Here is a 24,301-nt window from a genome sequence, read left to right as displayed (position 1 = left end):
AAACACTGAGATTACTGTTAAAGCTAACTTTAAACCTAATGCACTGTACCTACCAAATATTTAAAATTCAGATTTTAATGAAATCAAACAGGATATAATGTGGCATCACCCAAGTAAGAAAAGTGGTTTCGACATTTAAACAGCAGTTAGGGCCACTGGGGAGAATCCCAGCAGAATTAAAGAGCAGCACACATCAAACACCCAGTAAGTGGCTCAGGTATTAGTCACCACAATAGTGCCCACTTTCTTTGGGGCCTGTACAAGGCACTGATTCTAGGTGCCTTGTGTTGCTCACCCAAAAAGTAGCACAACCTTATGCTAAGCCAGTCAGAGAAAGACAAATTCCCTATGATTCCACTCACATGTGGACTCTAATGCTCAAACTGAACTAACAAGCAAAACAGAGACAGACTCATGGATAGAGAGCAGGCTGTCAGCTCTGCTGGGGGTGGGGCGAGGGATGGAGAGATCAAGCAAAAAAGAACAAGAACCCACAACTGTGTGGTGATTAGAGCGGGGAGAGTGGTGGGTGGAGATAGAAGAGTACATAAGGAGGATAAATAGTAATGGAAAAAATACATGAAAAAACTATTAAAAAGTAAACACAAGGCAAGTAAAAAAAAATTCATAGCCTTTTTTTTAGAATGATATGGACCTAAACTTAAACTCAATAAGCATTCACTCGGGCTTGTCTTATACCTAATTTACATGGACAAGTTTTATAATGTATCATGGATGGCTGTAAGATCTAATGAATCTTTATTCTGTCTCAGGACTGAGCATGTTCCCAGTAAATAGCCCTGTGGGAATACAATCTGGAGTCTAATTATATTATATGGTCCCCTCCCTCCCATGTTTTCTAAAGATTAAATCAGATCCCAGCAGAGGAATGAAGTGGCTCATAACATTACCTTAAAAAGTCATCTCAGGAAAGTTGGTTCAAATATAGTGGCACACAGGGCATTGTGGACAGAAAAAATCCAGAAGAGTTATAACCCTGCTAATCAGTCGGAAGTCAGATGCCACATCACAACATCCCTTTCTTTCTTTAATATTTTTTTTATTTATTTTTAGAAAGGGAAGGGAGGGAGAGAGAGAGAGAAACATCAATGTGCGGCTGCTGGGGGTCATGGCCTGCAACCCAGACATGTACCCTGACTGGTAGTCAAAACTATGACACTTTGGTTCGCAGCCTGCACTCAATCCACTGAGCTACACCAGCCAGGGCTACAACATCCCTTTCATATCCAAAACACAAAGTCAAAAGAAGCCTTGAGAGGTTCTACAGAATGAAGAGGCAATGAGAGGGTCAGGGTGTGGAAATGGCTGTTATGGGCTGTTTTTTCTTTCTCTTCTCTAAATATGTAGAAGTCCCTTTTCCCTTCCTAGAGTTATTACTGTCTCCAATCCAAAGCAAGGCATGACCCACAAACATGTTCTTTCAGTAGTCTTAAAATTCTGTCACATTTCAGGAACAGTTCTATCAGCAGCAGTGCACACATGCAGACTTGTTACAGTAGTGAACTCCCTCAGAACAGAATGGTTAAGGACTAAAATTTGGTAAAGAATTTTGGTTAACTTAATAATAACAAAGTTTCAAGACAGTATAATTTACTTGGTCAGCACTCACTTTTCAATACATACGATGAAAAATTAAATACTCAATATTAAAATCTTTTGAATAAGCTTTTTTAAAAAAGTTCTATATGGGGAAAGCAAATCTTTTTAAGATTTTTCTCAATCTTAAAAAGCCCTGAAGTTCATCACTGAAGCTTTTGTGTATCTGCAAATGTAGTCTGATCTGAATATGTATCAAATTTAGGACACACTAGAAATTACTTTTTTTAAAGTACCTTACCTCAATGTGTCATAACTGATAAAAGCGGATTATGTAAAACAAACCAAAAACCCGGTTATTTCTTTTTCCTGGTTGTTCATATTCCAAGTAAGTGTGAATTTAATGATGTACAGTATACAACTATAAACTACTATTCATTCCGTAACACTCCAATAATGAAAAATATGTAGCATTCATGTGAGCCTACCTCATATTTACTGATTTAAGTTTTGTTTTTCGTTCCTGAGCCAACCCTGTTAGCACCAAAAGCCATGAAAGGGTTTCTTCTATGAAAGGTTAGATATACCAGCCACTCAAATATAAAGCTTTCCACAGGGTGAAAGTAAAACCTGATAAGGACAGTCCTTTACCATCTCTACATTTTCTAGACTACCTAGCTAACCATCAGATCAGATAAAGAGATGAGATCACATCCACGTTGAGGAGGGCTTCAGAATTTCATTTCTTGAAAGGGAACTATTGTACCTGGCTGGTGTAGCTCTGAGGATTGAGTGCTGGCCTGAGAACCAAAGGGCCGCCAGTTCCATTTCCAGGTTAGGGCATGTGCCTAGGTTGCCAGCCACGTCCCCAGTAGGAGACGTGTGACAGGCAACCACACATTGATGTTCCTCTCCTCTTTCTCCTTCCCTTCCCCTCTCTAAAAATAATAAAATAAAAAAAGAAAGAAAGAAAGCGAACTATCATAAACAGAGTAGCAGACAGGCACACAAAGGCAGTCTCTAAGTGCTGCACACTGTAAAAGGAAAACCCCAGGCCAAGCCAACTTTCCAGTTTTTCTATCTGCAAGAATGAGTGGCATTCAACTCATTATTTGACCACCGTAGTGTTAACACAAGTCACAGACTGGAAACTGCAAAGCCCTTCAAAAAAGCCCTTCCCAAAGTGACACACCTCTTTCCAGTGTTTGACTCCTTTCCCCAACCAACCAAATTGTCTTTTTTGTAGTACCAGTCCTACTTTTTCTTAAAACCTCAGTTTGAAATCCAGTGATCTTGCTTCTTAAACTATTACAACATTTTTTGACAGTACCACCTATTTACTTTGAAGCCTAGGCTAACTCGTTATTAACAATCACACCTGGAGTTAGCACAACAATCAGTTGTAAATACCAGTATGTACAAAAAAACCCCACCAAATTGGGTGTGAGGTTATACTTTGGGTTAACTCATAGAATTTCCTATGTTTTAGTTGAGGACCAAGTAAAATCAGGTTAAGAAACATACCGAGATTTTATCTGAACAAGTAATGTGATACTTTTCTTTGAAAAATTTTTAACAGCTTTACCAGTGGGTTTTGTATTGTTCACATTTTAAGGTTAATGGAACAGCTAACAAACAATAGATTACTTTGAAAATCTTTAAAGATTAAAAAAATTTTTTTAAACAGACTTAATTTTTATTTTATTATTTTTTAAGATTTTATTTATTTATTTTTAGAGAGGGAAGGGAGGGAGGGAGAGAGAGAGAGAGAGAGAGAGAGAGAGAGAGAAACATCAATGTGCGGTTGCTGGGGGTTATGGCCTGCAACCCAGGAATGTACCCTGGCTGGGAATCGAACCTGGGACACTTTGGTTCCCAGCCCGTGCTCAAAAGATTAAAATTTTAATTTAGTGATTTACATTATGCTCAATCCCATCAGCTCTGCTATGAAGAAGTAAAAACCAGAAAAGTTCCTTTCACGAAATTAAGATCTTTTCTTGTAAATTGAAAATCAAAAGAAAACCTTTTATTTCACATGAAATAATTTTAATCAGAATATGTATGTGAAAAGTTGCTTCCCTGGATTAGAGTGCAAGTGGGGAAAAATGAAATCAAAAGATTATCTCCTAACGTGAAAAATTATATGACATTAAAATTTCATTGTCCATAAATAGTTTTATTAGAACACAGACCCATCCGTTTGTTTATGTATCACCCATGACTGCTTTTACACTACAACAGCAGAGTAGTTGCAACAAAGACTGTATGGCCTGAGAGCCTAAAATATTTACTATCTGGCCTTATCAAAGTCAAATGAGCTGATTTTATTTCCTGTTTATTTAATTTGAATACAAGAGTTGATTATCTAAATATGTAAATTAACATAATAATGAGGCACCTCTTTTGGTCTATCATTAAAAGACTATTTTTGAGGAACTGCAAGGCTGCAGTAGACAGGCACTTGACTAAGTTGCTGTTAGGAATGTAAACAGGCTCATCTGTTCTGCAGAGCACTTTAGGAACAGGCATCAGGAATCTCTGAAATCACTTTCGCTGCACTAAAGAATTTGACCATAAGAATGTACCACAATTTATTCAACCATTTCCCTATTGATAGCTATATGCATTGTTTCCAATGTTTTACTATTAGAAACAATGGCATACATTTTATGAATGCTGTATTTAAGATTTTTACATATTTAACATAAATCATCAATTGATGCTGAATCTATGGGAGTCACATTTTATGAGGAAGAGTATTTTATACAACCCCTGAGTCCCTAGGCTATAAGTCTAAGGGTGGGCTTGCTGGGTCCTAGGTTATACACATCTTCAACTTACTAGATAGTGCGAAAAATGTTCTCTAAAATAAAACAATTTATTCTATGTCAACACTTTTCAGGCCTATTAATTGTTGCCAATTGATGGAAAAGAATGGTATCTCACTGTTATCTTCAACTGTATTTTCCTAATTACTAATAAGACTCAGTATCTTACTAATTGACCACTCACGTTTCTTCTTTTATGAAATGACTGACCAGTTCCTTTGCCCAGTTTTCTAATAACATTTGTCTTCACTTGTTTCTTTGTTTCATTTCATTTAGTAGTTTAAAGGTGAATCCCCATTTTCTAAAAACAAACTTTTTCAAAGCTACCACCTTTCCTCCAAGGCTCCTTCCACTTTCTTAACTAGATCCAGCATTATTCCTTTCATACTGCTGCTCTCACAGGCCCCTCAATGGAAATAAATTTGTCTTATGGACCCCACTGCCACAATTATACCCTAAAGCTGTAATGATGCCATTCCCCTCCAGTAAATGCATATATAATACCAAATAAGGGCCAGATCCATGTGTGGCTTTCAAAGCCTTCATCATCTGTCCTCGACCAAAATTTTCAGCCTATTTCTCTCCTACATAAACTCCATACACCAAATATACTAGCCTGCTTGCCATTTCCCACAAACACCCCCTGGGCTTTCTGATTCTGTCTTGATCTAGGCTCTTCCTAGCACCCATCTGTTCATCAGAAGTTCTTCAAGGAAAGCTCTTCCTTATGATATAACAACAAATAAATATAGGAAAGAATTGGGAAAAAAAATCACCATTTTACAACCATAAGAATGAAACTGATTCAAGCAAGAATCATCAGTTGATGATAAATTCAGAGGAAGATAATTTATAAGGAATAGGCTACTTCACATAATTTCAAAGTGTCCCTCCCCCCAAAATGCTTATTAATTATAAGAGTAACTAGACTGAAAAATCAAAAAACACCCTATCCAAGTAATCAAAGTTAGTATCAGCAAGGGGCAAATACCACATGCCTCCAGATTTGATGTCTTAAGAGAAACACAAATCGAGAACATTCTATAAAATAACTAACCTGTGTTATTTTTTTAAATGTCAGAATGTTAAATGTAAAAGACAAAGACTAAGGACCTTTTCCAAATTAAAAGGGATTAAATATAATACATGATTCTTACTAAGAACTGGGGAAAACACTATAAAGGACATTATCAGGAGAACTAATGAAAGTGTGGAATATGGACTATAGATTTAGATTGTGTGCTTCATAAACGAGCTTTCATTCCAAGAATTGGCATACACCCCCACCACATCTGAGGAAGGCACTGATACATACACCTGAGGAGTGAACCTGATAAGACAAATGTGCAAAAACGGTGTCTAGAGCACAGAAAGTTAAAATGAACAAATTACCAATGTTCCGAGAAACCACCACCACACACCTAACTTCAAGAACAAACACATGGATTTGGATCCTCGTGTGATTTTTCAGTAAAACTTTAGGTTTCTAATATTGAACAGAAAACTACTTAGATGGCAAAGGATATAATGTGAAAGTGTTAGTTACCTATAAAAAACCAGATTCTTAGTTTTTACAAATAATCTAAAAACACACTTACTGCCTTTTGAATTTTAAATACACCAATAGCTTTATTTAACAAACACTGAGTGACTACCATGTGCAGAGCACTGTGCTAGATGCCATGAAGAATACAAAGATGAAGAAGACACAGTCCCTGCCCAAAAGGAGCATATAATCTAGTGGGGGAGAAAGACAAATACATAACTAGAATACAAGGCAGTAAACAACAGAGTGGACAAGTATTGAATGTGGCCTGAGTGTGATACTAATCAGCCTCAAGGTTACACTTCGAAACACGGGTGATGTAATGTTGGCTGCTTTGAAAATCCCCTCTTGATCCCCTCAAGATCGGCATCATAGGTGTTTATATGGTCCTGCCCAAGCAGCTGGAGGCAAGAGAGTAGGCCAGGTGGAAGGGCTGTTTGAAACACTGTCACACCTACATACATGGTGCTCACACGAGTATGTAGGGACAGCTACAAAAAGAACATATATATATCATCTGTCCTTTGGTTAATGGCTATAGCTACTGTTTTAAACAATATACTTTTATATAAAAAGGAATTTGTATAATCCCAGAAAAATCAATTTAAGGATTAATAGTAATTCAACCAAGAATCTTGCCATAGGCAATTTTCTTATTCACTAACTGTCTTTTCTCTAAATATCTATAAAGCTCTTTAGCGATTAAACAGACATCTAAGTATTGCTGAGTAAAAACCTCTTATGTTCAGCCTCCTGAAGGAAATAGTCACATACCTGATAACCTGATGTAATACTATTCTAATAGCAACACGAAGGCCTTAAAGAGATTTAAGGAAAATAACTTTTAATACTTTAATGCAAAGGGAATACACACTGATTACATAAAATTCAATGTTCTTTGAAAATATCTCAGTGACAGCATTGATACCAGTTAAGGCCAGCAAAATTGAAGTGAGAAAAATATCACATGTATTGTCTTTCATTGGTTTCATATAGCATTGCCTATGACTATGGCAACCCAATCTTTTCTTTGAAAATTCCATTCATTGGTATTCAGGAGCTTGGATGTGCTTTCAGCTCCTATGCTAGAAACAGCTGCTGACCACCTCCTCTTGGTAGTGCTGTCTTATATAAATGGCAAGTAGAAGCACATTTCTTGGCTGCTTTTCCTACTTCCTGAATCGGAAGGTTCACTGCTTAGCCTGTTTCCTTCAATGTGTCACTGTGATCCTGGGACCTCTGCTGCTTTCTCTCAAGGAAACGAGCCCGTGCATCTGATATGGATTTATCGTCGTTTCTCCTTTGCATTTTCTTTAGGACTTCTTTTGATATTCCATCTGAAAACATAACAAATTATCAAGGCAAACTTTAGTTTTGAGATTCAATATGATGAGAAATGTTAAGAGAAAGAGACGCCCTGATTTTCAATGTTTAGATAAGATGAAATTAAATTCTGCCCTTTCAAAAGAAACGATGTAGTCTACAGTTAAAAAATAAGACCACGGAGGCCTGAGTAGCCAGAAAAACGGCCCCATTCAGGCCTTTATACACTGCAGTTGTACACAGCAACAAAACACCTAGTGTCTAATGTCACTAAAAGACTCCTCTCTCATCGTGGGCAAAATTCCTCACCACTGCATTTCTCAGTGATGTTAAATAGGATAATATAGTCTGCTCCATCAATCAGCCTCGGAAAGCTTTACTGAAATGAAAAGCTTTTTGTGTGTGTGAGCTAATAATTAAGCTTTCTGTCCTAGATTAGTACCACAACTGTTTATGCCTCCCAATTAGGGACTTAACAGTTCATGAAAAAAAAGAAGTTCTGAGATAATAATTTACAAAATTTTATAAACCAAATCAAAATAGTAAAGTACTACTGGGAAGCAGTATGCCATAATAATTAACAGTACAGGTGACAGAATCAGGTTTTTGGATTCAGAATCCAGATTCACCAGTTAGGAGCTATGGGATTTTCAGCAAATTATTGTACACTGCTAGGTACTCCTTCATAGATAAAGTAGGGATATGTACTTACCTTGTAAGGTTATTGTGAAAATTCAATGGGGTAATACAAGATTTTAGCATATGGTCAAAGCTCAATATATGTTCTTGTTAATAATGTGGGATAGCCCTGGCTGGCGTAGCTCAGTGGATTGAGTGCGGGCTGCAAACTAACGTGTCGCAGGTTCGATTCCCAGCCAGGGTACATGCCTGGGTTGCAGGCCATAACCCCCAGCAACCGCACATTGATGTTTCTCTCTCTCTCTCTGTCTCCCTCCCTTCCCTCTCTAAAAATAAATAAATAAAATCTTTAAAAAAAAATAATGTGGGATAGAGGGGTTAAGAAAAACAAGATTAACTGAAAGGAAAGAAGGAAGTCAAAAATACTAAGTCTGAGACTCACAATTAAGCCTTTGCTTTCTGAATAGATAGAGCCAGAATCTAAACACTGTAGCAGTATGTCTGTAATTACATGAGAATTTGGTCATATGCTTCCTGGACTTATATCACTAGAACAAGTGATACACTCACCTTTTAGATGTTTTACATTTTCCTTATTTGTCCATCTCCTTCTTGCATCTTCTCTTGCTTCACGTCGGGCCACACTGCTCAAATCATGTGCATTAAATTCATGCAACTTCGGTAACAAGTCTCTCACCCATTCATAACGAATTGGACACACAATTCTTGCGTAGACTTTGGTGGTAACTAATACCTCATGGAAAATGATCCATTCAAGTTTGGTTTCCTGTTCATGAAGCTAAATAAAAGAATTCATTTAAGGATGACAACTCAATAAAATGCCTTATTCCACATTAGATCAACTGAACACTATTAGCCCAAACTTTTCTGAATCAATCCCTATATGCTTCAAACAGGAGGCATAGACCAACTCAATACCTTTACAACCTATATAATAAATTTAACCTCAAAGCAAAAAGTAGAAGACATTTGGATATTACTTATTCCTATACTGTTACAAATTTCTTCTCTTTATTAAAAATAAGGTACTTACTGCTGAGGAAGGATGAATGTGAACTGGGCTTCCACGCCCATCCATTGTGCAAAACGTTCTCCCAACAGATCTAAAAACCAGAAAACCAAAGGAGAAACACAGTAACAGTAAAACAAAGAAGTACGTACAGCACTAAGTTTATTGTACAAGCAATAAACAATTATAATATGTTCTGCTACAAAGAGCACTATAAACAAAGGTTTAAATTTATTCCACTGTCACTGTAACTTCTCTACCAATTCATCTCGAACTAATGATACAACTTAAACAGTCATTTATTTAAGTATAAACACTTTTGGTGAGTAAGTAGTAAAATTAACAACACTGTATTTGTTTCCAATACTTTCCAAAATACTTTCAAGCTAAAGGCTCAAAACAACCTATCAGTTTTGAGAGCTAGGTACTTCAAGGTCAAAAGTAAGATTTCAAAAAAATTGGCTAGCCTCTTAAGGTCAGAGCTAATGTGTGGTAAAAGCCCCAATCACAGGTCCTCTGACTTCAACACAGTGTTCTTTATATTCTATCTTTTTTCCAAAGGTATTAATGGTTTTTACTATTCTAAAATCTGACGATTAGAACATGTCATGAATTTTTCTAATTCATGTTCTTAATTTCAAATTCTCATCCTCATCTAGACTTCCCTACACAAATATTATTCCAAAAAAGTTGTCAAAATAATAGCCCCAGTTCAATTGTGACCATAATCTATTTCCTATGGCACTCTCTATATATTTCTATTATAATGCAGATTAGACAGTGTTATTTGTTTATATATCTGTGTAGTACAGTATATATTTCTACAGCACAAAAATATTTTTTATTTGAACCATTTGAGAGTTACTTGCCAACCTTATGCCCCATCATTCCCAAATATGTGAGTGTGCATTTCCTATAATCAAGGACATTCTTCTACATAACCATAATCATCCAATAAAACCAGGGAATTAACACTGACATATCACTGACATTAATCCTTAAATGTTAGTAATATATCAGTTTTGTCAAATGTCCTAGTAAAGGTCCAGTTCAAATATCATGTATTTGCCTTTACTTTTCATGTCCCCTTAGTCTGCTACATTCTGGAATACTTCCCCAGTCTTTCTTTGACCCCCATGAGCCTGACACCTTTAAAGATCATAGGCTAGTTATATTGTAGTATGTCCATCAATGTGAGTTTGTCTGTTTCAGGATAATTAGATTCACATTATGCATCTTTGGCAGGAATATCACAGAAGTGATGCTGTGTTTTCATGATATGCTATCAGGAAAAAAATGACTTTGATTTGTTTCGTAACTGTTAATGTTCACTTTGATTGTTTGATTTAGATAGCATCTCCCTGGCTTTTCCACTGAGAAGATACTTTTCCCTTTGTAATTAACAAGAATTTTATAGGGGGAATAAATGGTAATGGAAGAAGTCTCGGGAACACACATTACAATATAAAGATGATGTATTATAGAATTGTACACCTGAAACCTATATAATTTTTTTAGCCTCTCCCAAGTACATATTTTCACTGCTTTGAGAGAGAGAGGAAGGGAGAGAGAGAAACATCAATTCAAGAGAGAAGCATAGATCAGTTGCCTCCTATAAATGTGTGGACTGGGAATTGAACATGCAACTTTGCAGTTACAGGATGATGCTCCAACTGAGCCACACCGGCCAGGGCTGAAACCTACATAATTTTTATTAACCAATATCACTCCACTGAATTTTTTTAATTTTAAAAAATTTAGAGAGATATGCTCCACGATGTACATAACTCCATTTGTCATTTAACTTTTAATTCACTCAGTTACTAATTTATATGAGTACAGACACATGGCTTCATATTTTATTCAGTGGGTGATATACTCCATTACTATCATTTATTTTGATGTTCAAAATGTCCCATATTTGATCAGCTAGAGCCTATTCAAGCTGACATGGCCACAACCTTCACTGATCACTTCTTTGCTTGCTGGAAAAATAAGATGTTCTGGACTCATCTGGTACTTTCCCAGCCCTATTTCTCCAAAGAACTGTGAGTCCTTTATGTAGCAGATGATTTTTCCAAGTCAAGATATGGGCATTATCATTGTTCCCAGTCCATCTTAGAGTTGGGATATGTATGTATATAAATGTTTATATATATAATGTTTTTTATATATACACTCAGTAACATCTGTTTTTATTTCCACATCCATCTATCCTTCCATCTATCAAAAAACGTAAGTTCACAGTAACTCCCTAACGTTCTAATCCAACACCACAGAGCTGATTCTTGTGTTCTCCCTTTCAGTATTTCCAACTCCCTTCACTATTATCCTGAATATATTAACTATGTGATCAACTCCTCCATATATAATGAATCTCTATCACCAACACTGTTACCCCTTTCCTTGCACAGATGCCCTCTTCACTCTGACCCTCAATACTGAACAACTTCCATGTGGGTGCTGCTTTCCCCACCCTGCTCAAGCCCTGACACCCACGCCAGCCTACCCTTCAGGGATGCCATCCTCAACCTTTAGGCCTTCCCACTCCACACAGAGCCACCCCTCTGCAAGACGAGCCTTGTTACTCAATGTAGACACTGACACCCAGGCTGGAAAGCTGTCCTTCAGACTCCCCTCCTGCCCTACTTGAGCAGCCATATATCCCACTCTGAGGCCTGCACAAGTCACAATTACGAAAAGGATCCCTGTAACAGATGTCATCACAGCCAAAGAGCTGTAAGCAAGCCACCAATCTTTAACATTAAGTAGTTCAATTCTATAGTCAAATACAGTAGTATTTCTTTATCTGTCTCTCAAGCTCACATGCCTTACCTTCGAGCTACATTTTTAAAATAGCCTGCACAAAGACATCTTCTCAGTACTTCGTGTTTAGGGCCCTCAAAGGTCTCTCTTGGGAAATCACTTTGCTATGGAAAAAATATATATATACAGTGGTAAATCTCACACGACAATTTAAAACACTCTTTTATTTTGAAAAGTCCACATTTCTAAAGATTCTATGTCTGGCCAATATGGAGTAAGAGGAACCAGATTTACCCTTCTGCTTCAAACACTCAAAAAAATGACAAAACTTATGAAATAATGATTTCCAAAATATTGTATGTACATCAAGCAATAAGGGATGATGATCTTTAGGAAATAAAGGAAATAAATGAAGAAAAACCCACAACTGTCCCGGCTTAATCAGCCTTGAAAGAGATTTTGGATCAAGGTGCAGAGAAGGTAAAACCCAAGTTGAATCTAGAGAACTCGCTGAGTTAGAGAAACAGCTGAGAGCCCAGGGAGACCTAAATGCCTCGAGTTCACAGGAGTTCAGGAGAGAAGAGAACTGCATCCACAGAGAGATCTGGACGCAGCACAGTATGACTAGCACAGGAATGTGAGGAGACTACCCGGGGCCAGGTAAAGGACCCCCTGGAAGGACCAGAGATTACTGTGCTCGGTGTTCGCACAGGGTTAGGAATGGCGCCTGTGACTACAAGCCAGGCTAGAACATTTCATCATTTATATGGTTTTGGTACTCAGAGGATCTTGCCCAAATGCTACTCAAGAAAAAAAGCCATTATAGCAATTACCTGTTTAAGCTTCCTGATTAGTTCTCGAAGTTGAGCTTCAACACGAAACGCAGAAAATAAGCACCTCCAATGAATCCAATGTTTTTGGCACCAGGACGCTGGAGCTCCACTGTAAAACAAAAATACTGGTGTCCTGAAAACATCTTCTGCAAGTGAAAGAGTCTCACATCCTCATTTCTGTTACAAAACTAGAAAATAAAAAGCAACTGGCAGCTGTTTTACGAGACCCATCCTATTACTGAAAAAGCACTTCAAGGAATTTGAAAAAAACAAATTATAATATGGGTGCCTCTGAGTGAATTAAAAAATTATTTGTAAATGGGTTTTTTATGCACATATGCTTTAACAAAATATCCAATCATTTTCTCATCTAAGCTACCTATATAAAACCAAAATTCTCTGAGGTCATTTTCAGAAAAGGTTTAGGGAGAGAAGAAAGAACTATTATATAATAAATGCCTACTAGGTAACAGTCACCTGACATAGATAAACCTCATTAATGTTCACAAAAATACCTTAAGGTCAATATCATCCCCACCGAACCTAACTGTCTAAAGTCACACAATACATACATATTGGAGCTATATTTCAAAGTGACAATTTCCAGTACATATAACTCACATACCTTGATTTGCACTGCTCAAAAATGACAGCTAACGTTGCAAAGTCGTTAAATCCTCCAGCTTTAGCTGCCAATTCTCGATGTCTCTGCTCTGCTTCCTTCTGGTACTCTGGATCAACTAAAATGACAGTGGCAGAGGCAGTTTAGTCCTACTTTACATCCAGTGTCTACATTCACTTTGTTTACTCAAGCTCATTAAAATTTCTCTCACCCTCTGGGGTAGAATAAGGTGGAACTATATTAACTTCTTTTTTCAGGAGGGGGGCTCTAACTACTCCCACAACTCCTTTCCTTCTCTTAACCACGCTTCAGAAATTTTGTAAGAATACAAACATTACTTCTCCCAATCCATTTGCCTTTACAATAGTACTTAATACTTATTTTTAATTCATTTTTATCATAAGAGTAAACCCTGCTCAGAGTAAAGAAATTACATAAAAATTCAATGTTCTCTACTTTGTCACATTACCCATAAACCAATCCTCCAGTTAACCATTGCTAATTATTTATTTTTCTTTTTAAAAAGACTTATTTATTTATTTTTAGAGAAAGAGGAAGGGGGGAGGAAGAAAGGGAGAGAAACATCAATGTGTGCTTGCCTCTCATACACCCCCCACTGGGGACCTGGCCCACAACCCAGGCATGTGCCCTTGCAGGGAATCGAACTGGCAACCCTCTGGTTCACAGGCCTGTACTCAATCCACTGAACCACACCAGCTAGGGCACCATTGTTAATTATTTAAAAAATTAACCGTTAATTATTTAGTTAATTATTTATTGTTAATTATTTAGTGTATGTCCTCCAAGATATTTTCTATGTATCTATAAGGATACATATATAATAATTTAATTTAACATAAATAGGGTATACATATGTTCTGAAACTTTATTTAAGAGCAACATCATGTCAGTATAGATAGAATTATTCATTCTCAAAAACAGCTATATTGTAATCCTGACCAGTATGGCTCAGTTGGTCATGCATCGTCCGACAAAGTGAAAGCTCTCAAGTTCTTTTCCCAGTCAGGGCACTAGCCTGGGTTGTAGGCTCAGTCCCTAGTAAGGGTGCATGCAAGAAGCAACCAATTGATGGTTCTCCCACACATGGCTGTTTTTCTCCCTCTCTTTCTCCCTTCCTTATCAGGAGCCGACCAACAGCTGACCTTTGACACAGTCAGGTTGGATGAGACGCATCTGCACAGCAGAGGCGACTGTGCCTGGATCTCCTGTCTATCTCCTCCTGTGTGTCTGTCCCTGCTAGCAATAGGTGGTGGGATACCTGTGTGTTACAACAAAAAATCTGCACAATGCCTCTGATTCTGCATGAAATGACTTGCTGACCACAGAATAGAGACCCCTAGCAACCCTATGTTGCCTGCTTCCCCTACCTGGGAAGTTAAGGACAAAATTAAACTATGGGCAGACCAACTGCCAGAATGCTGAAGGAAGCTGTTGCTAGGAATGTTTCTTAGGGAGTCACCACTTGAAAGCTTAAGATTTATTAGAGCCACTACCCCTCCCATACCCTGGACAGGAGTGTATAGAAGCAAGGAGTTCTAGTTGAGAATAATAACCTCAATACATGGAAATGAACACAAAACATGGCCCCCCCAAGATGTATAAATCAAAAAACCTAGGCAAAAAACCAGTTACCTAATTGAGATAAATTTAACCTTAATGGATAATAGCTGATTTCTATATATCTATAAATCACCCCTTGTACCCTTTTAATTTAGACCAATCCCTAGAATCTTAATAGACACCTAGTTACTAATTGGCACCTGAAAGTTTGTGCCCATATAGCTTCATTGGCTATCTGATTAATGACCCTCTTTGTCAAAATAACCTTTGTTTAATATGGTTGATCTGTGTGATCTCCTATACTTTTCGGTTATTTCTTTATTTAACATGATTGATCTGTAAAAACCTTCTGTGTTTTTAGAAATTATTTCTGTGGTAACCGTTTCTGGTTTTGTTTTTTTTTTTAAAGATTTTATTTATTTATTTTTAGAGAGGGAAGAGAGGGAGGGAGGGAGAGGGAGGGAGAGAGAGAGAGAGAGGGAGAGAGGGAGAGAGGGAGAGAGAGAGGGAGAGAGGGAGAGAGGGAGAGAGAGAGGGAGAGAGAGAGAGAGAGAGAGAGGGGGGTAGAGAGAGAGAAACATCAATGTGCGGTTGCTGCGGGTTACGGCCTGCAACCCAGGCATGTACCCTGGCTGGGAATCGAACCTGGGACACTTTGGTTCCCAGCCCGCACTCAATCCACTGAGCTACACCAGCCAGGGCAACCATTTCTGTTTTAATAATCACACTATGCATTGAATGTTGTATAACTTCCCCTATAAAAATAAAGACTGATTTTTCTTGGTGAGTCAGTTGGGCCCAAAAAGCCTGGCTGTCCTCCAGCACCCCACCGGGTATCTCGCTTCAGTCACTTCGCCTGAGCCGTGCATCCTTCGGGGACCCTGAGACCACGCCAAGACTGAACCCCAGCACTTCCTTCCCCCTAAGAATAAATAAAATCTTTAAAAATAAATAAATAAATAAATAAATAAATGCACTTAGAAGCAGCTGGAAAGCCAATCAATGCACACTTTGGATATAACAAGAATCAGCAAGTCACATGCTCAAAAACTGAAGGTAATTTTTGCAGCAGCTGAAGATCTTAATGACCCAAGTTTAAAAATTAATTCTAGGTCACATATGTATATACTGCAAGAACATCTCTCTAAGTTTGAATAAGAAATGGTGGTAGCTGCTGCCTCTAGCAATCAGACCTGCAAACATATTTAGGAAAGGAAGACATTTTTCACTTAATTTCTTTTGCAGTGTTTGACTTTTGAGCTATACAATATATAGGGAATGGTAGTGTGAAGAGTTAGGCAGAACCTCTCTCCCACAGAGACATCTATTAAACATGTCAAAATTATCAAAATCTCTGGAGACTGACTGAATCTATGGAATTCATTAGGAACCGCAGAGAGCACTGCATTCGAATAGGTGACAACCACCCCCCCCCCACCTGTGTGTGCAGAGCTAATTTAGGGGCCTTGGCAACCTTGGCAACCTTGGCACTGGTGGTGCCCTTTCTCTCATCCCTAGTTTCTACTCCATGCGGAGGATCCTGGCTGAGCAGCTGATGAAAGGGGGGACGGCTAATGACAGTGCAGTCCCCCATTGCCTTACCGCTCTGTATTGTAGAAGATCTGTCCAGTGAGTTCAGTGGCTGAGTGGTAGCTCCCACTACTCCCAGTTTCCTAGAGCTATTCAGGTATTTTTAAAATTTCTTAATTAAAAAACATTTTTGGTAGCCAGGGTATATCCACAGATCCCGTCTTGCCAGGCTTTGTGCCGAGGAGGCTGTGATTACTGGTCAGAAGTTCCTACTGCCTCCCACCCCAAGCTTCTGTTCCACAGGGAGGCCCCAGGCAGGGCAGCCAGTGAAGAGCAGGGGCCCAATCAATCCCCTGCTCCACAGCACAGAGATTCTTCCCAGGGTTAGGTGGGACAAATGCTGCCAAAGACTGGCAACCCCTCACCCCTGCCGAGGTGCCCAACTTTATTTGGATCAGAACACGAAGCCATTTATGCCCCAGGACACTGTCAACAACAACAGAGCCATCAGTGGAGGCTAACAGCTTGGCATGGTAAAACAGAAACAGACCAGCCAAAAATGTAACAGGAAGATCAGAGAAACCTGTTAAAACCATAGCTGTCCTCATGTCGTGGAAGACTGTGCAAATGCCCAAGGCTGCACCTTCTGGGGAGCAAAGGAGAGAGACAGTCAGAGCCTCTGGTCTTTGGCTCAACACAAGACAAACTCATAAACTCCCTGAACTGTGAAAACTGTCTCCAAACCACACAACACAGACCTAATAGTGAAGAGTGACAACATCACTGACTTAAGGGACTAAGGTACAACCTCCCAAGGACAGTGGCTGACTGCTGGAGTTGAAATGTACGATAAACAAAATGAAGGCTTCGCAACATGGGGCTCAACAGTAGACGTGGGCTGGCAGAGGAATAAATCAGCAAAATACAGATCAAGGGAGACTGAAATTCCAAGAACAGAGGGAAAAAATGGAGGAAAAGGAACAGTCTGAGAAATGTGGGACACCATTAAGCACAGGGAGTGCCAAAAGGAGAGAGAAAAGGGCAGACAAATTTTTGAGGAAGTAATTCCAAGATTTGATGAAAAACATTAATCTATACAATCAAAAAGTTGAATGAATTCCAAGTAGGATAAAAGAAAACTCTAATGTCCGTCAACGGGATGATAGACTGACTGCTGAATACTCACACAGTAACAAAACACTACTCAACAATAAAAAGAATAAAGCACTGTTACATAAAACAAAATGGGTGAATCTCACATACAGGATGTTGACCAAAAGAAGCCAAACACAGAAAGGACATACTGTATAGTTCTATCTACACGATGTTTCAGATGAGGCAAAAGCAACCTGAAAAAAATCGGGACAGTGGCTGATGTGGGAGGTGGGATGGTGTCTGCCTGGGAGAAAGTGCTGAGGGGATTTTCTGGAGTGATAAAACTGTTCCGTATCTTGACAGGGGTGTGTGGTGGGTTATGGGTGCATGGTTTTCACAAAATTAACTGAATTATACACCCAACCAATTAATACATTTTACTACATGTAAATTTTACCTAAAAAAAAAAAAAAAAGCAAATATTGTGCTCTAGCTATATAGGGTTGCCTTTAACAATGGTACAGCTTAGCGATTCTGAAACTACTTTTGCATATTCTAGGAACAATGAATAATTTAAATATGGACTCTGGACTAGATAATAGTATTGTATCAATGTTCAATTTCCTAACTGTGATAACTTTACTTTGGTTATATGAGAGATTACCCTTGTTCTTAGTAAGCACACATGTAAGTACTTTGTGGTAAGGGAGCGCAATGTTTCCAATTTATTCTCAAATGATTCAGAAAAAGAAAAAGTATGTTTATACATATAGAGAATAATTAAACAAATGCAGCAAAATATTGAAATCTGCTGAAACTAGATAAAGGGTAGAAAGAAGTCCATTCATATTCTTTTAACATTTCTGTAAGTTTAAAATTGCATTGTAAGGCCCTGGCCAGGTAGTTCAGTTGATTAGAGTAGTGGCCCAATACACCAAGGTTGCAAGTTCAATCCCCAGTCAGGGCACATACAAGAATCAACAAATGAATACATAAGCAAATGGAACAACAAATTGATGTGTTTTTTTCTCTCTTTATAAAACATCAATAAATAAATTTTTAAAAATTATATTACAAAATGTTACAAAAAAAAAAAAAGGCTAACACCAGACTGGTTTCATCTATTTACATATACCAACAAGGAAAAATATTTCCTCTTTCTGGCGCTACAAGACTATTAGAATTAGATCACTTTAATCCTACTCCCTGGTTTTACAAATGAAAAGTTGTGACCCCCTACTGGAAGAATGCAAAGCTGACATGTGACAAACTAAGCTGTGTCCCATACTGACACACCAAGAAAAGAAAGAAGCAAAAGTTTAAAGACATGAAAACCTCCAAACAATTCTTTAAGGGTACAAAGGCTGAACTACCATTTCTTTGGATTCTTAGGGGTAAAAAAAGGTTAATGTATTACTAATGTACTATAACAGGGCAAAGGTTCACCATACTATCTTCTTTTACCAGTGGAAGGAAATTAACTGTCAGCCAGGACCATTATATATTCCCTATTTCAAACAACTAAGTTAAAGGATAACAAAATGTAAGAACTGTTTGTTTTCAGGTTCATATCCCACAGGGCTAGGTATATGGTAACCAAAAAATGCTCAGTGCTGGTGAATGCACAACACAATAAACAGAGGATGTATTATAGAACTGTATGCTTAAAATCTACACAACTTTATTAACCAATGCCACCCCAATAAGTCCAATAAAATTTTTTTAAAAATTAAAAAAATAAAATGCTCAGTGAAATGCTGGAGATCTAAATAAATGGAGAGCTATCCCATGTACATGAATAGGAAGGCAATACCATCAAGATGTCAGTTCTTTCCAACTTGACCTACAGATTCAACACTGTCCCAGTTAACGTCCTAGCAAGTTATTGTGTGGATCTCAACAAACTGATTCTAAACTTTATATAGAAAGGAGAAAGAACCAAAATAGCCAAAACAGGGAAAGAGGAAAGCCAGAAACTGACCTTATCCAACTCAAAAGTTACTATAAAGATCCAATAATGAAGACAGTGTGGTATTGATAGCAGAACAGAAAAACAGACCTATAGAAGAGAATACAGGGTATAGAAACAGATCAACACAAATAAAGTCAAATGATCTTTGACAGAGGAGCAAAAGCACTGCATTGGAGAAATGTCCTTTGAACAAATGGGCTGGAACAAACGGACATCCAGATCTTAAAAGATAACAGGAGAAAATCTAGATGACCACGGGTATGGTGATTACTCCTCAGATAAAACACCAAAGGCCTAGCCCACGCAAGAAATCATTCATCAGCTGAATGTCATTAAAATTAAAAATTTCTGCTCTGCAAAAGACAAGGTCAAGAAAATGAGAAGAAAAGCCACAGACTGGGAGAAATAATTGCAAAACATGTATCTAATATATCTTTTATATACCAGGACAGTTATCCAAAATATACAAAGAACTCTTAAAACTCAATAAGAAAATAAACAACCCATTTAAAAAGACTTGAACAGACACCAAAGAAGATGCACAAATGGTAAATAAGCATTTGAAAAGATGGTTAACATGATGTATCATCAGGAAATGACAAATTAAAACAACAGTGAGATACCACTCCACACCTACTAGGTTGATCAAAAACCCAAACCACTGGTAACACCAAATGCTGATGAGGTTGGGGAGCAGCAGGAATTCTCAGACTCACTGCTGGTAGGCATACAACATGGTACAGACCTTTGGAAGGCCTGGAAGACAGTCTGACAGTTTCTTACAGATCTGAACATATTCTTACCATACTATTCAGCAATGAGTTGAAAATCTATGTCTGCACAAAAACCTGCACACAGATGTCTGCAGCACTTTTATTCATAATTGCCAAAACATGATCAAAGAATCAAGATGCCCTTCAAAAGGTAAAGGGATGAAAAAATTCCATGCAATGGAATATTATTGAGCAATAAAAAGAAATGAGCTATCATACCACAAAAAGACATGGAGAAACCTTAAATGTATATTGCTAAGTTAAAGAAGCCAATCTGAAAAAGGCACCTACAGTACGATTTCAACTACATGGCATTTTGGAGAAGGCAAAATCATGCAGACAGTAAAAAGAGTAATGGCTGTTTCGAGGGGTTGAGGGAGGGATCAATAGGTAGAGCCCAGGAAGTGCTTAGGGCAGTGAAACTATACTGTATAATGCTGAACTGGTGGATACGTGTCATTACAGATTTGTCAAAACCCACAAAATACACCACACAAACAGTGGTCCCTTTAATTAATAATAATGTATCATATTGGCTCATCAATTTTAACAAATGCACTGCAGTAATGAAAAATGTTAATAGGAGAAACTGTGTGTCTGTACTTTCCCTCAATTTTTCTATCAACAGAAAATTGTTCTAAAAACTAAAGTCAATTAATTAAAAAGTGAACCTCTTTAATAAACTTCTCACCAGGTCTAATGAAGACATTCTCCACAGACAACATGGCTGCGATCGGGAGCAGCAGATCTTCACAGTCCAGAGAGGCAGCCTTTATAACCGCACAGGTCAGATGCGGAGGGAGAGGAAACTCCACCATGGACAAACCCAGTCTGGTCACGTAGCCACTCCTTAACAGAGAGAAAGACCTGTTAAGTAAGTCTTTCTACCTTGGAGAGTATATTCATTTGTACTCTCATTCAAAATAAATAAGATGTAATTTAGACTAAATCACCCCCAGAAATTCAATTCAATGTAAGAAACATAATACACTATGGTCACTGATAAGAGAAATGTAAAGATAATAAATTCCTTGTTGCCAAGGGCCAATACTCTAAAAAAAACTACACAATGATGCAGAGTAAAGTAGTTAAACTTAAGACACAAAATGCTACAGAAACACGGAAGATACCCTTGAAGTAATGAGAGAATGTTACCAAATTTTTCCCCATCACAGTCACGAAAAATAGAAACTGAGGCTCTTATTGTTTTGATGCACCCAGCATAATGCCTGGCACTGAAATAGTACCAATATTAAACAAAATTAGTTTTATGATACAGTTTGTAAATTCAGAATTGTGGTGAAGAAAGACTGAAGATAATTTCTAATTTCAGGTAAAACAACCCATTCAATTCACACAAATCATTTTCTACTCATAAAAGAGGGCATTAAGAACTCTATTTTATATGGAGATTAACATCTGTTGTGATCAGGTTAGCAGGGAGGGGCTCTGTTTGTTTGTTTTTACCTGTCAATAGCGTCACACTGGTAAAGTTGTTTAAGAGCTTCCAAAATAAGTCTCTCATTAGGTGGGTCCAAATAGGGAAACCTGTGTATTGAGAGGGACATAAAATGAGATTCCATTTCTTTCTTCTTTTTTTTTCATATTTTATTTATTTTTAGAGACAGAGGAAGGAATGGAGAAAGAGAGGGAGTGAAACATCAACATGTGAAAGAGACATTCATCAGTTTCCTCTTGCACGCCTCCCAGCAGGGACCTGGCTACAACCCAGGCCTGTGCCCTGACTGGGAATCGAACAACCTTTCAGTTTGCAGGCCAATGCCCACCCCACCGAGCCACACCAGTCAGGACAAGATTCCATTTCTTGAAAACTAAGATTTTACACAGATTTGAAACTTTTCTTTAAAAGGTTTTAGCTCTCCTATTTTTCAAATTTCTTTTTTTTTTTAAAGCCATTCTATGTTCATGATTGGCATTCAGTAAAGGGGGAAATAACTTTTTTCTGAATCAGTCTTCTATTAATTCAAGCACCTCTTTCTGATCTTCTTACCTGGAACACTCTCGTCATTCCTCTTATCTTAGTCCTGCCTCATTCTTCATAGCCAATGCCAACTCGACTCTGTTCTTTGGTCCACAGTTTATTACATTTTATACAATTATATAAAACAATGGAGAAAAATTCATTGAAAGTGGCCAAATTGTTTAACAGTATTTCAAAATGACTTTTGATAAAAAGGCAAGTATATTCAATTAACTTTACCGTATTTGTTTCATGTATGTATATATACTTACTTTCTCCCGAACTCTGAAGGCAAGTTGCAAATACAACACTAATTCACCCCCAAAATACTCAGCATGCATTCTCCCCAACCCAAAACAAACAAACAAACAAAAAAAAAACAGATTCTCTTATATAACCACAATACCACAGCACAATTAATAATTTTCACAAAGGATAACAGAGTGGCATATAACCAAGCATGAATATATATATATATATATATATATATATATACACTTTTAAAGAGGAACAATAGTTACTTATTACTTCTGCACTGGATTATTTTTCCCACCATTAGTGTGGAGATGACAAATCATCTACTCCAATTTCTCACCTTGAAAACCGTCCAACAAAGGACAAAAAGTCGAGTACCTTACACAAAACTCCATTCTAGGACTGAGAGCTCTATTTCAAAACAAGTGAACAAAAATCTCACAGACTGTCTTACAGTCAGCTTTGCAAGTCCACAACGCTTTCTATAAAAGGCCTAGTGGTAAATACCCTGGTTTTGCAGGCCATATGGTCTCTGTCACAATCACTCAACTCTGCTGTTTTAGAGACAGCAGCCATGCATGAATAGGCATAGCTATGTTCCAATAAAATTTTATTTATAAAGATGGTCAGGGAGCCTGCATCACAGTCTGTGACCTCTGCCCTAGGGCAATGGGAAACTAGTCAGCTTTCTCTTCTCTTTAAGAACCCTTTCAGACTTGTAAATGCTACAATTATTTTTCTCCCTTGATTATATCAGTTACTAATCTGCCAACCACTCTTGGTATTATTTGGCTTCTAAGGGACTCACTACACCTAATTACCAACTTTTAGAAACACTCTAGTTTGTCAAACTTCTCATAAAACAACAATATCCAAAATGAAACTCCAAACGTAGAGTGACCAGCACAGAACAGGAATGGTATAATTCCCAGTCATCTGGACACTGCTGTCTATGAACATAACCATTCTATGCCAGCGGGATTTTTAAATTGTTTTGTAACAGCATAATATTGCAAACTCTATTAAGTTTGTTGTAATCTGATAATTTCAGGTACTTTGCACATGAATTTCCTTAATGTGCAACTAAAACACAGGCTGTAAGATGCAGCTGTCAGACTTGGACCTTGTGACTTCTGTCCAAGCTTCTGACCTGTTGAGATCATTCTAAATCTTGGTTTTAATTCTCCACTAATTAGATAGCAAGACATGTTCCAGAAATCTGATCATCAAGACTTCAATATTTATTTAATAATTTCATTAAAAATGCTTATCAGGAAAAAATAGAGATCAGCATCTTAACGGTATAATCTCTACCTAGGCTACACAAAGCAATTAATACTTTATGGATTTGGATATTCTGCAGCTAAACTCTATTCAGCAGTAGAGTCTGTCACCTTATTCACAAAGATGTCAAATGTAATCCTGTTAAAAACTGTGTTGAAAATAAGAGATATCAGGCTATCTTTCAGTAAATTCTTGTAGCGTACCCACTGTGTGGACGGTCCTGTCTTCAAGCTGAAAAGAAGATGGTTTATAATGACAGAGTCTTTGGGGTGATTTTGATTCGCACTCATTATTATACGTCACCACTAAATTCTCTTAAACCATTTTCCACTAAATTGTACTAGACTCTGCTAAGAATCAATGTCAGGCTTACTGAGTAGTTATTTCCAAAACTGGCCATTTTCCTAAATGGAAAAAGTAAGACATTTGCATTTCTCACAATCTTCTGGTGACCTGTTCTGCATAATTTCTCACAGATAACCCACAATGCATTTGACATTAAACGTGCAGGTTATTTTAGTACCACGGAAACAACGTCTAAAGCCTCAAGACAGACTCATTTGTGGTTGTTAGGTGTTCATCTCGTCACTTTCTAACCCATCTTGGTCATCGGTTCCTTCTTATCTAGACTTGTTCTCATCTTTCTAGTTTTAAAGTCATTCTTGAAGAGAAAGGAGAAGCAAAAT

General features: G+C 37.7%; 1 protein-coding gene across 2 annotated transcripts in view; it reads right to left on the bottom strand.

Annotated features, from left to right (window-relative positions):
• Positions 1–5,987: 5,987 nt before the first annotated feature.
• Positions 5,988–24,301, bottom strand: part of DHX40 (DEAH-box helicase 40) — a 37,658-nt gene continuing 19,344 nt past the window's right edge. For both annotated transcript variants that reach the window (XM_028519389.2, XM_036033579.1), the window contains 8 exons: positions 21,563–21,643; positions 20,787–20,944; positions 13,148–13,262; positions 12,523–12,631; positions 11,759–11,853; positions 8,948–9,017; positions 8,464–8,692; positions 5,988–7,268 (listed from right to left, as the gene is read on the bottom strand). In XM_028519389.2, the coding sequence (XP_028375190.1) occupies positions 7,129–7,268; positions 8,464–8,692; positions 8,948–9,017; positions 11,759–11,853; positions 12,523–12,631; positions 13,148–13,262; positions 20,787–20,944; positions 21,563–21,643 (997 nt within the window). In that variant the 3' untranslated portion in view covers positions 5,988–7,128. The remainder of the gene's footprint in view (positions 7,269–8,463; positions 8,693–8,947; positions 9,018–11,758; positions 11,854–12,522; positions 12,632–13,147; positions 13,263–20,786; positions 20,945–21,562; positions 21,644–24,301) is intronic.

The sequence above is a fragment of the Phyllostomus discolor genome, chromosome 8 (assembly GCF_004126475.2).
Source record: "Phyllostomus discolor isolate MPI-MPIP mPhyDis1 chromosome 8, mPhyDis1.pri.v3, whole genome shotgun sequence".
Classification (NCBI taxonomy): Eukaryota; Metazoa; Chordata; class Mammalia; order Chiroptera; family Phyllostomidae; genus Phyllostomus; species Phyllostomus discolor.
This window is presented reverse-complemented; position numbering and strand designations above follow the sequence as displayed.